The sequence below is a fragment of the Callospermophilus lateralis genome, chromosome 5 (assembly GCF_048772815.1).
Source record: "Callospermophilus lateralis isolate mCalLat2 chromosome 5, mCalLat2.hap1, whole genome shotgun sequence".
NCBI classification, from domain to species: domain Eukaryota; kingdom Metazoa; phylum Chordata; class Mammalia; order Rodentia; family Sciuridae; genus Callospermophilus; species Callospermophilus lateralis.
The window spans coordinates 79,159,717-79,176,622 of record NC_135309.1 but is presented as its reverse complement, the minus strand read 5'-3'; the positions used below and the strand labels follow the sequence as shown (position 1 = coordinate 79,176,622).

General features: G+C 31.7%; 1 protein-coding gene across 1 annotated transcript in view; it reads right to left on the bottom strand.

The window, feature by feature from the left end:
• Fbxl17 (F-box and leucine rich repeat protein 17) overlaps positions 1 to 16,906 on the bottom strand; it is a 509,566-nt gene that overhangs the window by 303,608 nt on the left and 189,052 nt on the right. The window contains exon 6 of the mRNA XM_076856944.2: positions 16,268 to 16,398. Within this exon, the coding sequence (XP_076713059.2) occupies positions 16,268 to 16,398 (131 nt within the window). The remainder of the gene's footprint in view (positions 1 to 16,267; positions 16,399 to 16,906) is intronic.

Below are 16,906 nucleotides of genomic sequence, written 5' to 3'. Positions count from 1 at the left end.
TGTCTGAGTACTGTGAATAAACTTGTGAAAGAAAAATCTTGGAAACAAAAAGAAGACTGGTATCTATTTATAGATTAATTACTAAAAGTTTCTAATTCTAATAAGATAATACTATAAAAAACATTAACTGTATAGCAATGTATATTTCTTCAAAGATAGCCATCTCATAAATATACAGAAATCTGTAGAAAGAAAATTTTTTTCAAGTTCATAATTAAATAAAAATGACAAGGCATTGTCTTATTTTGTCATTCCTCTTCTAAATAAATTGCTGCCACAAAAATAAAATGTTACTTTGGGATTTTTCTCCCTCTGTTTGCATTCTATTTTTTTAATCCAGTAAGGTTAACATATTGTCAGTTAAATTAAAATGACATTCATACCCACACCATGTACAATCACAAGAATAGGAAGTTATGCTCCATGTATGTATGATATATCAAAATACATTCTACTGTCATGTATAACTAAAAAGAACAAATTAAAAAGTTGCATCCATGTACCTCACGCATAAACCACCATTCTATGTTGGTGAATTCAATGAGTGGCTGTTTAACTCATGAATTACAATTATGGAACATTTTTAAAAGTTGTATCTACAGTGCTTAAATGAACTTGAATATTTTGACTCACTTATTTAATTTGTTCCATTTCTTATACAATTTGAGTAGATCTTTTCTGTTCATTATATTGCTTGCCATCCAACTAATCAATCAGTAAGCATATCTCTAGCTCTGGGTAGAAGCTTATAACTATGGAAAAATCACAATTTCTGGACATAATTTTAATTTCAATGTCACTAATAAAATACTCTTAAGAAATTTGTGACCCATCTGAGTGTAAATCAAAACAAACAAAAATATGCAACTTACTCTTTTCCTCCTCTACTCAAACAAAAATAAGACTCTTAAAATATACATTCCCCACATAGAAAAATATTTGTGTGTATGTATATTATGAGCAATGCAATAAAATATTAAAATACATTGGCAATTTATTAAAGGAAAAAAGATTAAATCAAAACCAAAATAGAAATTCAGTTTAAATTCAAGTTAGAAGAAAAAATGGAAACTATTTCCCAAATGAAACCAGTTCTCAAAATACTATAATAAATCATGGAGGAAATGCTCCAAGGCTTTATTCAACAGGCAATAAAAACCCAGAGGCTGGTCTGATTAGTGTGCACTATGGTAAATGGTAAGATGAACAATGATATATATGTCAGAATCACCTACTCACTGTGACTGGTTTTATTGATGCATGGTCAAGGAGCAGTTAGAATTAAGAATAAATGCATTTCAAAAATGAAAAGATTCCCACTTCTATTTGTAGGGTATTCTGGCAGATATCAATAATATTATTACCTATAAACCACAGAACCTAAGTCCTACAAGACTTATTACTAAAGGTACACTTGTTAAAAGGCAAAAATAAAATGGTGATTAATTCTCAGCCATAACCACTCTAAGGAAAAGTCTCCTTTCTTTATTTCTCCTTAATGTGACAATAGAGAAGAAAAGGACAAATATTTAACTTTTAGTATTAATATCTGTTTAATATTAATATCTAGATATTGATTTCTAGTAACACTAGAAACAGCAAATGGGCATCATTTTATTGTAATACTTTATTTGATGATATTTATTTTACAGTTATGATATTTTAATGCTGTGTAGCTAATACTTGTATTCAGTAGACTCCACTGGTAGGTTTAACTGTTTATTGTAACCAAGAGTATCTTTATACTCAGAATAAGCTGTTGGTGGTTCAGATGGACATGCATTCAATCCTAACTCTACCTACTAGATGTGATCATCAGAAAGAGAGATTACCTCTATGTGCCTTGTCTTATCTCATCTACAAAATAGGGCATAATGATAGCTATGTCACAGAAGAAAAACTCCTAGCACCTTGTCTGACTTAATATAAAGTCCTCAACATAGGGCAACCACAAAGTATCTTAGTCATCAATTGCTATATATGAACCACACCAAAATTAAGTAGCTTTAAAAGTGGGACTTTTATTTGCTTTCAATGTGGTGGGCCAGTGATATGACTTTAGTCCATCTGAAGTTCTGCTGATTTCACTATATGAGACTACTGGAAACTGAAGGCGTGACTAAGACTGGATGGTCTACAAGGATCTCACTCACATGTCTCACAGTTGGTCCTGACTGCTGGCTAGACTTCTGTCTTCATATGGTCTCTCATCCTTAGAGAGACTGGTCTGGGCTTATTCACATGTTGGTGGAAAAAATCCAAATAGGCAAGAACAGAAATTGCAAGAACAGAAATTGAAGCCAAAGCTTAGAAATCCCACAACATAATTCCCACTATAGCTACTATTAGAGCAAGTCACAAAGCCAGCCCAGAAGCAAAGGGACAGAGAAACAGACTCTACTTCTTGATGGGAAAGCCAGCAATGTCATATTGCACAAGGGAAGTGCATATACAAACAGAAAAAACTTGTGGCTATATTTTGCAATCTCTTATACTTTGAAAAATGAGACGATTTTTATAGCACTTAGGTTATCTTTCAACTATACGTAATTGTGGAGTTCAAGTTGTAAAGGGCAAAAAAAGAAGTTGTAGGGCTGGGGATCTAGCTTATTGGTAGAGTGCTTGCCTCGCATGCACAAAGCGCTGGGTTCAATCCCCAGCACCACAAAAAAAAAAAAAAAAAAAAAAAAAAAAAAGTACTAGTTTGTATTTTCCCCCAAATGGAACAACACTGCTCTGCTTCCTTCAGTGACAGACTTTAAAAGAAGACCAAGATCCAAAACCCATGACTCAGTGGTTGTTTGCTCAGTTTGTTGGGTGGTTTTTCTATGTTCTAAAAGTCCTCAACACTTTTCTATTTGCTCTTATCCATATATTTATTCCTATCTGATTTGATAGTTTTACGTTTAACAAGTAGCTTTCTAATTGAACATACCATAACAAACAGCATCACTAAGAAATCTAGATTGAGTATATGGTACTTCTAGAAACTATGAAATTCATAAAGAAGTAAACATGTCATTGTAAAAAATCTTAACTTTTGTTCTTCTCCATGAAAATGGTCACTAGAGAAAAAGTTGGCTTTTGTGATGCAGTTAATTAGCTAGGATGAACGAACTAGTCATACTGATTTAAAAAGATAAAACTTACAGTAAATAATTCTTAGGGCTGGGGTTGTGGCTCAGTAACAGAGTGCTTGGGTTCAATCCTCAGCACCACATAAAATGAATAAATAAAATAAGGGTATTATATCCATCTACAACTAAAAACAATTTTTAAATTCTTTATATCTACTAACAAACAAAAAAGGAGAAAGCTAAAAACTTGAACTTTATCCTTAGTTTACTGTATCAAATATCATTTTCCTCAATATATTTCTAAATTTCTTGTCATAATCCCAGAAAGTTACAAAATGATAATAGTTACCAAGACTAATCTTTAACATGTGTGCCTCTGAAGGATTCATTTCTACGTCACTGTCCTCAAAATAACCAATTGATTTGCTTTGGACAACCGCACAGGACAGAATATACCACAAAACACACTACATAGTAAGAATCACTCTTTACAAGGCAGAGAGGAAAAGGAAAAATAGCTACTCACTATCTGTCAATGTGGTGAACAGAGAAGCAGTTTGTGGAATGGTTAATTCCCTCACTAATGGCATCTATAATTTTCAATGATTCCAAGAATTGCCATTATTTTCAACTTAGGATCTGTTATAGCATTATCTTCATTGAGAAACAGTTGGAAACTGAAGTAGTTTTTAATTTTAAACAGTGCTGGCAAAATCAGAATACTCAATAACAAGGAAAATCTCAATAATGTTAAATGTGCCTAATCTGGTTTTTAAGTCATTTTAAATTTTTGATTATATTATAAGAAGTCAAATAGCATTCTTCTAGAGGAAATGTCACTAGCCAGTGCCTCTTTTGGTGGCTATTTCTCTTCACATTGACCAAGGCATCTTGGCATGAATTACTGAAAGTAGATACTTCAAATTGATAATTAGTGGTTGCAGGTTTAGAGATGAGGAGTCTCCCAAAAGCTCAAGTGTCAGACAATGAAAGAAAGTTCATAAGTGAAACTGTTGAGTTATGAGTGCATTAATCAATTCAATGGATTACCTGGGTGATAACTATAGGCAGGAAGAGATTGGTCACTGAGGGTATGCCTTTGGGGTATATATTTTGCCCCTGGTGATCGAGAGTTATGTCTGCTTCCTGACTGTCACGTCCTAAGCTGATTTCCTCCTTCTACTGTGATGTTCTGCCTCACCTTAGGCCCAGAGCAATGAAGTCAGCTATCTATCGACTTAAGACTTAAACTGTGAGCTCCAAATAAACTTTTCCCCTCCTCTAAAACTGTTCTGGTCAGATTTTTTGGTCAGCAGCAAAAAAAGTTAAAATAGAGGTTAAAGGTTACCCTATCCTACAGTTCAGGAATAGGTAATCTACTCCTCAACTTATTTTGTAAGAAATCTTACAAATGTCTAAAATAGCCTTTTTGTTTAATTATTTCAAAGTTTTACATGGGTGATAAATACACTATATGTTATATGGAATAGTTATCACTTTTTAAAAATAGTGACTATTCTAACATTTTTTAATTATATTGCTTACTAATCTTAATTGCCAGGATTCCAAGACGGTTCCAAAGAGCATCTCGAACAAACAGAAAAGCAATTAGCCTAAATTAATTGCTTTGCTGATGTGATTTGCAGTAGGTATGCATAGTGGTTTTGAAACTCCTGCCAGTGCTTTCACAACTTGATGTTTTGATGATTTTTTTAGCCTATTTTTGCACCAGAGCAATTAACCAGATAATTGTTCTAATGTGAACCTGGACTTAATCAGTATGTTTAGGTTCACAGTAGCAATTAATCAAATACTAAACATGTATTTAAAGAACATTACTTAAAAGTACTACAAGAAGAGCTAAGAAAAAACTTCCAACATTTTTTTTTTCATATAGCCATACCTTTCTCACCAAGGAGAAGAGCAAATGCTGTAACTATTTCCTTTTCCTTTTTTCAATTAATAAGAAAGGCAAGTGAAGTTTCTAGTTCTTCATTTAAAAGTATTCCAGTCCCTAATGAACATTAAAATTCTATTTATTGTAAAAATAATGAGACTATAGCTTTCAAATAAAGAGCATACAATACATAAAGCAAGCTCTATCTGAGTACAGACAATGACACCAAATCCTTATTAAATATCAGCTTCATTTAGAAATAAATAAATCTGGAAGAAAGGGAGCATTTGAACCAACTCGCTGAATTTCAGCCAATGTTTGAAACAAATTTAAAAGCAGATTTATTCATCCTACAAAAGCAGAATTTATAATTCTCTTAATACAAATGTATAAAAATTACTTCTCAGAGCAGTGGCCCATGCACAGTGTGGGGGGAGGGGATGAAATAAAAGTAAGAGGCCCAAAGATGAGGACACAGGACCTCCTTAAAAGGAGAGAGACTTGGGCTGGGTTTGTGGCTCAGTGGTAGAGTGCTCACCTAGCATGGGTTCAATCCTCAGCATCACATAAAAATAAATAAAAAGAAAATAAAGGTATTGTCCAACAACTAAAAAATAAATATTAAAAAAAAGGAGAGAGACTTAAAACAGCACATGGTCACACAATGATTTATGCCACTAAAAGAGGAATGTGCAATGAATTCAGTTAGACAATAACGTGATGCAGTACTTCATTATAATCACCATTATTATTTCATCTTTTCTTTAAATATAAAGTATTTCATATTCATTTTAAGAGATTATTAGTTGCAGTGTTCCTATAATTGTTAATGTCTATTTTGCTTATAATCATACTTCAATAAGTAAGGAGCTATTTTATAGTGCTTTAAAGTAAATATTTTATCAGTTAAAGAATTATATACATAACACCATTCCATTTTCATGAGGCAAAGGGGTCCAAGCTAAAAGTATTCTGTCATTCTTCATGTCTTTAGGAAACCACCCCTTTCTTAATTTCTAAAAGGACTGTCATACAGAAAATAACCCAGGTACAGGTATGTCAGGTCTGCCATTTTTAATTATCACCAATCAAGTCCCAGCAATTTCTTCTCTGGTTAAACATGTGTGTACCTATTTTATGAGATATTTCTTTATGCCACTGTTCATAAACTATTTTAGGATGAAGTCAAATCCCTTGCACTAAATTAATAACTAATCACAGGAGATATTTATCATCTCAAGGCCTTACAAGAATTGTCAGATTTAATCACCTTTCTCATATTTTCACTATTTACTGGGCTTCATTTATCATACATTTTAAAATTTTGACAACAGTGAGTTATTTTAATTACTATTTGTAGTTTGAGGGATTAAGCATAAACAAACTCGTAGAAGAAGTTGGGGTGGGAAAGATGGTCAAATTCATCCAAGCAGTCAATAATAAAACTACTGTTTTCATCAAAAAAAAAAAAAAAAAATGAAGATTTACTTCATTATTGACACTTTAAAAAAAGATCTGAGCCAAAACCATAGGCTCATAGTACTACATTCATTATCATATAAAATGCATCACATTTTTTCCCAAAATTTAATCATGAATTTTTATTTCATATCATTAGAAAACATGTTTTGTTTTCTTTTGTTTTAAATCCTGCAAACTTCACTGGAGGTGTAGTTTGTAGAAGAACACATGCTTAGTGTTCATGAGGTCAATCCTAGCACCAAAACCAAACAAACAAAATTTGAAAAACAAACCAAAAAGACCCTCCTACTAATGCCCACTATATCTGTTTATTCATGTTTATATTGCCTGGAAAACATAAAGTTAGTAGCAATATTTAAAGTAACACACTCAAGAATGCCCATAGTATAACTCAAGTGAAGCTCTATTATTATTTGTAGAGGCATTCACTTGCACATTATTGCTCACTAGGTTCCAAAGAAATAAAAAAATTAAAATTATCATTACAGGTTAGTACTATAATAAAAATTCACATTATTTTGTTAGACAACATAATATGAACATGGAGAAACACTAGACCAAACTCATTATCAACAAATCTAATTTCCTTCCCATTTCCAGAACTGGAAGTAGAAATCAAGCAGGCTGGGATAAGATGCATCTTATATAGATTTTCCTTTCAAGTCATTTCCCTAGGTTAAATTCTTTAGGATTACAGGCTAATTAGTATTTCCTTAAAAATTATATTAGTAAATAGAAATACTGAAGGAATTGGTAACAACTGATATCCACTATTACTACTATTGAACAATTGAAAAATTCCTTTAAATTCGAATACAGTAAGAATCTTAGGTGAGAATAAATATATACATTGTTTTGTCAAAGAAATTTGACCTGCTGTAGAAAAATGCCATCAATTATTTAAAAAATCACATATAGAAGAAAAAGTGTATAGATTAGTCACATCAGTCATTTCTGAAATCAATCATTAATGAAATTAACTTCCTTCTCCTTAATTGAAAAACAATGTATATATCCAGTATTCTTCTTTAATTGGCAATGGTTATTTGCTAAAAGTGAAAAGAAATATTCACAGAAAGTGAAATAAATGTGTGCCATTACATACTTAAATAAATACCTGCACAAAATTCATGAGAAAATTTTGAGACCAACTGTGAGTTTAGGTGTGATATAAAAATGGACAAGACTTTCTACTTTTCCTCAAAAAATTTCATAAGAAATGAAGAATATTTATAAAAGGAATTGTTTGAAAAAATATTTTTTATTACAAAATAAGCTTTTTAAAAAAATCTTCAACTGCATGTATACAATGAAATATCCAAAATTTGTCACCTTTTATACATGCTATAGGGAAAAGAGAAGACAACCTTCTAGTGATGTTCAGAATTCTCAAGCATAGTTTGCTGAAGTCAGATAACCTTACTATTTAAGGTAAACATTTAGAAATTCAGAAGGGAGCAGCAGCAGCACAAATGTTAAAACTCAAAGAATACCAAGATGACAGGCATGGAGTGGGACTTTCCTGAGCCTACCAGGACATATGGTCCCCCTTAGGTTTGAGAGACAATAAGGTACTGGAGACAATGAGCCCTTAGTGAATAGAGCTTGGATTTTGAAGGCATACAAAAATAAGTTCTGTTCCTGTCTTCACTTGGTGTGAGTGGTCCACATCTCTGGGCCTTAATTCCTTTGTCTGGGGTTCATAATTTCTTTCTCAGGGTTATAGCTGAGATTAAATGGTACAATGTATATAGACACTCAGAACAATGTCTGATACTGACTGTAATAAATCGGTAGCTATTATTAGTTATTGTTATTATCCTTGCTCCAGAAAAGAAGAAAACTGTGGGAGAATATTATACACTCTGACCTCAACTGCCACTTCAAAACCAAGTACAGTTTTAAAGAGAGGGCTAATGGATAGAAGGACACAGAAGACATCACTTTTGCAGATGGGTTGGAAGCCTAGCTACTGGTTGCTTCAATACCATACTATCATTCTCGGTATGGTCTAACAAATAATTGTGAATATGTAAATATAAGACAATGTCAAAAGATGCCTACTTCAAACTAACATCACTTGCTCCAAAAGATGCCTAAAATGTTCCCAGGACTCAGTAAACTATATTTCATTATTCTTTTGGCATAAATATGAATGAATGTTATACAATAAATACAAAAAAATTCAGTAGATTACAGAACTAAGTCAAAACTCAGTTTTACTAAAGCTCCAACTAGCCAGCCCAGCCACATTATTAGACACCAAAAGTATTCAGTCAGACAGTTCAGCCTTTTACTAAGGAAGGACAGTGCGACTGAAAAAATATAATCAGGAAGCTGCTTTAATAGTAATCATTATTATTGTTTTGTTTTGTTTTTTCTTAATGCTAAGATCTCACTATGTTGCCCAGGCTGGCCCTGGACATCTGGGTTCAAGTGATCCTCATGCCTTAGCCTCTGGAGTAGCTGGATACAGGCAAGCACCACCATGCCCATTAAAATAATTAGCATTATTTTGCTTCCTCTTTATGTCCAAGTTTTCAGACTTTTATAAGAGAAAGGTGGCCATACTCTACACTCTATACTCTAAGATGAAAAGTATTCCTTTCCTCTAGACCACTTAACTTTAATAGAAATCAAACTCAAATTCAACTATGCCTGCTGGATTCAATGGATAGGTTTGTCCCCCCCTTGGGCAATCTTTAAATCTAAGACTCTAGGAGAATTAAGTAATATTAGGGAATTGAAATGAAATAAAATTCTAAGTCCACTGTGACATGACATTCACTAGAAGATGGTAGATTATCTACCCAGTCCTGGAACACTTATAAATACAATATATAGCGTATGTTCACAAAACAATTCTAGAAATAAAACACAATGGGCACTCAGCAAATATTTTATTATACCAACACCTGCTCAAATCCTTTCTGAACTTTATTTCTAAATATCACCATTTTTATTGAATAAACGGAAATTTGAAGAAAGAAACAGAATAAACATTCAGAAATGATCAAGGGAGTTAGAAAAATCTTTATATAAAGCCTCATTGAGTTTTACATGAGCCAGAGTACTGTCAGTCTCACTGAACAAGGTGGAAGAATAATCTGTCATGTTACAACAGTAACCTGAATAAACTTAAAAGACTAAACAGGACTTTTCCTATAAGGAAAGAGAAAAATAGTATTAAGATTTTTAACACTAAAAACAAAGGAATCATGAATCAGTTTAAGTACCACCAATGAATTCATTTAAAAACAAACAAGCTTAGGGGCAGAGGTTATAGCTCAGTGGTAGAATACAAGCTTAGATGTCCAAGTCCCTGTGGTCAATATCCAGAACCAAAATAAATAACTTTAAATGACAGTTTTGAAGTTGAAGGAGTTTAGTAAACTAGTCCAACCCTCTTTATCTTACATGAGAGTGAATTTTCCATCTTAGAATGTCATCAATGAAAATAAAAGCTTTTAACTTATTGTAAACTAAATTGTTTCCTTTAACTCCCACCTATTGGTCAAAGTTTTAGTGTCTGAAATAACAAAAAACTAATTCAGGTAGATCAATTAACTCTCAGTTATCTGTCATACATCTCATCATACTCTAAAAGAACTATCTGGCTTAAAATATGAAATATCTAAAAATCTCTACATTCTAGGTTTTAAAGGAGAATTCAGGTTATAGACTATGTGGAAGACAGCCAGATAATATGGAACATGGTCGTGCCTGGTGAGAAGAGTAGAGAACTGGAGCAAAGTCCAAGAAAACAGCCCATTCCTTGTCCTGCAAAATTGTGTTGCAAGATCAAAAACTTTTTCAACAGAAGATCCAAATTCAGAATTCTTATGTGCACTATCCCAATTTTTAAAGTGCTAACAACTGTTTCAATTTTTTAAAACACTGTATATGCCAAACAAAACACCTTTGTAGACTGGATTCAGATGTGACCTACCAGTTTGCAACTTCAAATGGTCTTATTTAAAATTTTTTTTAAAGAGAAAATATCTATAGTTATCACCCTAAACTTCAGCACATATAAAGGGAATTAGCAATATGTTGTCGACTTTATTATATAGTTAAAACTATTCACAACAGTCTAAGATTTAAAATTGTCCAATTTTTTGAAGTATACATTGATATAACAGCTCCCTGCACATAAAATATTCACACAACAAATTATGGCATCATAATCTACTTCAACAACAACTTCTATGGTTTGGATGTGGTTTAAGTATGTCCTCCAGAGACTCATGTGTTAGGAAATTGGTCCTCAGTGTGGCAGTGTTGAGCTGGTGGAACCTTTAACAAGTGGAGTCTACTGGAAACTGGTTAGGTCTTTGGGGGTGCTGTACTCAAACAGACTATGGTGGTTCTCATGAGATCTCAGTTGGTTCCTACAAGAATATGTTGTTATAAAAAGGCAAGTCTGATCCCTGAATTTTTCTCTGGCTTCCTTTCTCACCATGAGACTTCTTCTGAAGGTATGTCTCACACTGTGATTAGGACCTCACTAGAGACTAAACACATGGGCCACTTTATTTTAGATTTCCAGCCCTAGCTAAATAAAATCTTTTTCATTATATATTACCCATCCTCTGATATTTTGTTATAGCAATGAAAAACCCTGCTTTTTGCTATGCTTTCTGATGTTAGCTAGTACATGCTAAACAATCTTTCATTTCTCTTATATTATTACGCTATAATAATTGCTCCTAATTCATAATTAAGTATTGTCAACTTTCAAATGAAAAAAATCATTTGATAATGAGTATACTGATAGTAGGACTGGATTAAGGTTCCCCTCCCCCAGGATCAATGTCAAAAATTGAAAATGGGGAGATTACCTTTTTGATAGTAGATTTAAAAATTAAAAGTAGCTTTTATAAAGATCTATTAAAATTAATTATATTTCTTTTAATACTTATTGTCACAAAAAGAGCTATTATAAGCATATTTCTATAAAGATGCTCAGAATCATTCAGTTTTTCACATATCAGTTTTTTGCATACAAAACATGCTGCTTTGGGGCACTGTGTCAAACATACAAATATGTTAAAGATCAAATTAGATTTAAATTGCAAATGATTTAAATCAAGTACAAAGAAACATTTGAATAAACTTATAGTCAGAGACAGGGAAAGAGACATAATAATCTTATGTTTAATTTAAATCACTGATAGAAATAGTCAGTGTTCTCTTTTCATATAACACTGGAATTTATTTGTATTCAAAAGCAATGGTAAATGTCAAATGACTATAAGACCATCCTTCTGAATACAAGAAAATATCATGCTGTTTAACTCTCACAACACAAAAAGTGCCTTCAGAAAAACAAAAGATAAAGAACAGCATGTCTCAGTCAAATAGATCAATTGCAGTACCACAACATGCTAGCAGAAACCATGAAAATACAGAAAAGTTCCTTAATTACTATATACTTTTAAACATTTGAACTTCAAAAAAATATTCAGATAAGAACTTTAAAAATCTATAAAAGTAACTGAGATTAGTATCAAGGTTAATCTTAATGTGAGGAATGCTTTATTAAAATTAGCAACATTTAAGATGGATCCTTAAAATTGCTATTATATAGGCTACTATGTAATATATAGAACATACGTTCTAGTGTTGAAAGAAAATGAGTTCAATAAAATAAAAAAGCTAAATGTCAATTGTGTATGAATTTCAGCTATCAAATGAAAAACTGACTCAATAGCCACTTACGTTTTCTTGTTTGTCCTCATTCGCACGCGCGCACGCGCGCGTGTGTGTGTGTGTGTGTGTGTGTGTGTGTGTGGCGGTGGGAGGGGAGGGGGAGTAGTGTTCTGGAGATTGAACCCAGGGCCTTATGCATCCAAGGCAAGCACTCTACCAACCGAGCTATAGCCCCAGCCCCTCATTCACTTTTTACTTTATCAGTGACAAAAAAAAAAGCATCAAAAATCCAAAGTAAAATAATTGGTCTAAATTTAATAAGACTAATCTGACCTTACTCTGAAAGAAAGACTTAAATGAAAACATGTGTAAAGTGCCTATCAATTACCTGGGTAATAAAGGTTACTTTTGTCCCCACTATCCTCATTATTATCATTAAGTCTTATATAACCTAAAAACAGCAACCTTTGAGAGCAGCAGGGTCTCAATGCCCCCAGTCTGAGACATAGTACCAAGTATTTAGTAGGAGGTTAACAAATGCTTTCTTGATTTACTGAAGGATAATAATAATAAATGAATGTAAAAGAGAAGCTAATTGATAGTCTAAAAGCATTACTACATTCCAGTGGCCTCTATATGAAAGGTTACTAACCCATCTCAGCTAAGTGGTGAAATTATAATTAGGTCTGATGGGAAGTCCCAGATTTATACCAATATAATTACAAATATTACTTAGCTTGGTAATATAGTATGGCAAGAACAATGAGATGAGTAATTTAGATGATACTGTAAAGTGGGGTTTAATGTTTAAAAGTTCTATTATAGTACACAGGATAAGTGCAAGTAGTATAATTAAAACCTAAAAGAGTCTGATCTTTAAAACTCTACTGGTCAACCTTATTAACATGCATGTTTTCTCAATCCAAACTTTTCCATTAAAAACAAAAATATACTTTCATTCTTTGGAAATAAATCTCCAAAATATATATATTTAAGATCAAACACCAAATAACCGTTACACTTAAATAGAAAAGAAATGATTGAAACTGCACAAGGTTTGAAAACATGAAGACTAACAAAGAGAAGGAAAGGCACTGTGAGGACTGCCCACGTTTTCATTCTGTAAGTCACCCAGTTACAGCTAAATAAGCATTTAAAGATCTGGAAGACTGGAAGTTCCTGGACTTCTTTGTTTCAATGATATAAACTTATGCAATCCATAAAATCATATATGGACTGCATCATATTTAACAATTATAGTATCCTTCAATTAGTGACTCTCCTACACAGGACAGATACACAGAAAATTGTTGTGGAATATAATCTTTTTTGCAGAAACAGTTTTTTTCCCTTTAATTCAATGAATTGCTAAGAAAGTTATCTCAATAGTAAGCTAATGTTAAACAACTAAAACTACAAAATCATTTTATTTACTTAATTTTATTATTATGAAAAGCTTTGCAAAGATTATTTTAATCATTATATAATTGCCTATATAGAAAAATGTCAATTATAGAGAAAAAATTTAACTTTTAAACTATCAGTTTTCCCCTAGATTTTTATATGCTTCATATAGTGAATATTACTAGAGAACAATAAATGCTTTTTATAAATGATGACCATATGTCCATGTGCTACATTATAAAATTTTTCAAGAAATTTGAATATTTGAAATATTAGTAAATATTATAAGAAAAATGTTACGGATTAAAGACTTAAACATAAGACCTACAACTATAAAACCACTAGAAGAAAAAATAAAGGGGAATGCTTCATTTCACTGGAATGGGCAAAAATTTTTTGAACAAGATCCTAAAAGTACAAGACATAAAAGCAAAAGTAGACTACTGGGATTATATTAAACCTAAAATCTTCTGCACAGCAAAGAAAACAATCAGAGTGGAGAGATGACCTATGAAATGGGAGAAAATATTTGCAAACTACATAATTAATATGGGGTAAATTCTCTATATATCTAAGATATATAAGGAACTCAAAGAATTCAATAGCAAAAAAACCCAAACAACCCAATCAAAAAATGGACAAAAGACCTAATTAGACGTTTCTTAAAAGAAAACACATAAATGGCCAACTGGTATATTTAAAAATCCTCAATATCCCTAATCATCAGGGAAATGAGCTATCACTTCACTCCAGTAAGAATGGCTATTATTAAAAACAACAACAACAAAACATAAGTGCTGGCAAATTTGGGGAGAAGACAATCTTTTCACACCATTGGTCAGAATTCAATAGGTACAGCTGTTACAGAAAACTGTTTGGCGGTTCCTTAAAAAATTCAAAATAGGATAACCATATGATCCTATAATCCTACCACTGGATATATATCCAAAGGAAATGAAATCTATATGTCAAAAAGACATTTGCACTCCAAAATTTACTGAAGCCTATCATAATACCCAAGATATGGAAACAATTATATGTTCATCAACTGATGAATAAAGAAAATGTAGTATATATGTATGCATGTATTTATTTAAAAATAAATACTAGCAAAAATAAATACTAGTATGTATGTGTGTGTGTATGTGTGTGTGTGTGTGTGTGTGTATATATATATATATATATATATATCCACTAAAAGTATGAAATCCTGTCATTTGTAGAAACATGGATGAATCTGGAGATCATTATTTTAAGTGAAGTAAGCAAGGCACAGAAAGACAAGTACTGCATTATCTTAATTATATACAGAATATAAAAAAAAATTTGATTTCATATAAGAATCCTATGCTCATTACCAGAAGCTGGGCAAGAAGTTGATCAATGGGTAATAAGTAACAGTTAGACAAGAATAAGAAGTTCTAGTGTGCTCTTGCACAGTAGGGTGATGATAAATAATGATAATGTACTATTTCAAAAATCTAGAATGAGAGGATTTTTAATGTTTTCACCATGAAAAAATAGGTTAATATTTGAAGAGACAGATATCTTTAATCTGATTTAAACATTAAACAATGTGAACAGGTATCAAAATATCACATGGTACCCCACATATATGTACAATTATTACTTTATGTATCAGTTAAAATTATAAATATTAAAAATAAATACCAGCAAATATTTATTAAGAAGTAAAGGCTATCATATAATATAAAGAGTTATTCAGGATAATCTAAGAAAGTTTCACTAGAAATTCCCATAATTGGGGAAAATGAGATCTATATGATTTCATTATTGAAATATAAAATGAATTAGAAGTGGGGGGAGGGAGTCTTGGATGTAAATAATTATCTGATAAAAACAACAAATTATTTCTATTTATAAAAAGTATTTCAATCTAAATAGGTTTTAATTTTAGCTAAAATAGTGTTTTGTATTTTGAAAGCAAAATATATTTGGTGATCTATCTTTTAAAAAAAAATTCTTGAGGCCTGGGGTTGTAGCTCAGTGGTAGAGCACTTGCTTAGCATGTGTAAGATATTGGATTTGATCCTTATCAACACATAAAAATAAATAAAGTTATTAAAAAAATTCTTGAAAAGTTAGTGGGCAAGAATTCTGTCCCATGCCTATATTTACATCAACTAATCAGTATTGCCAATACAACTATGCAGTTGCTTTCAATATTAAAATCTACTCCTGAGAGTTTTTCTACATCTTTTTATTCCTTCAGGCAATATTTTAAAGAAGAATGGATTTATCATTATTTATAGGACTTTCCACTGTAGACATTTTTACACTATATTTTAAACTGTTCATCAAATAACTTCCATTTTCAAAACAAATTATTCAAAGAACAAAATGTCTTCAAGAATAGGTCTAAATGTTTTATGTTTGGGATGATTTCTCAGAGTCATTTTCCTTGGTAAATATACAGTAAAATCAACCACAAAAAATGCAAAAATATTAAAAAGACAAACAATATATCCTAGATGGGTAACAAAGAAAAGAATGAACAGACTACTATTGCAATTATTTAGGCAAACATTTCCATTAGAGCACATAAAAACCTGCTGTATTTATAAGCAATGGATGCATTAAAAGTATAAGCCCAGACAGTTTTCAAAACTTAAGCCTATCAATTTGAAAATGCACAGCTGCAATCAGTTTTACTTAAAGTTGACATTTCTTGTTATAATGGCAATTAGTATTTGTTGCATGTTTTCCTCTGTTGTTAAGATGTTACAACAGTTACCTGTCATTTATGATCCAGTTCAGACAGAGATTGAGAGAGCTAAGATTTTTGCACCTCTTGACAATTTCCATCACAGTTTCATTATCCAGTTCAGTGATATGACGTAAGTCCAAGCTGGAAAGGTTTCTTAGCTAATAAGATAAATAAAATGAAAGATAAAAAGGTAAATGCTACATGCATTCTCAAAAACTATAGTACAGTTCATTACAAAGTAGAGTATCACTGTATAGTATTTAAAACATATAATAACAGTCCAGAATTATCATCTACATAATATTTTACATACTAAATTAAAAATGAGTATGGAACTCTATGATGAATATAAAAATGGCATCAAATGCTAAAATAAAACATTTTATTGATAAAACAAAATCAAATATTAGCGAATTCTTATTAGATAATTCTATTAGATAGGTGAGGGAAAGCTGTTGAATACATTATAAAAAGGATCTACAATTGGATAAACTTATTCTTACAGTGTTAAATTTCAGATATTTATCTTCATAATTATAATGCCATTTCTGAATAGGTTTTCTCATTTTTGAAAGATGAAATATGAGTAAATGCTCAGGGGAAATAGGACTTACTTTCTTCCCTATTTTAGGCAGATTTATCTGTCCTTGAGTACATACCCACCAT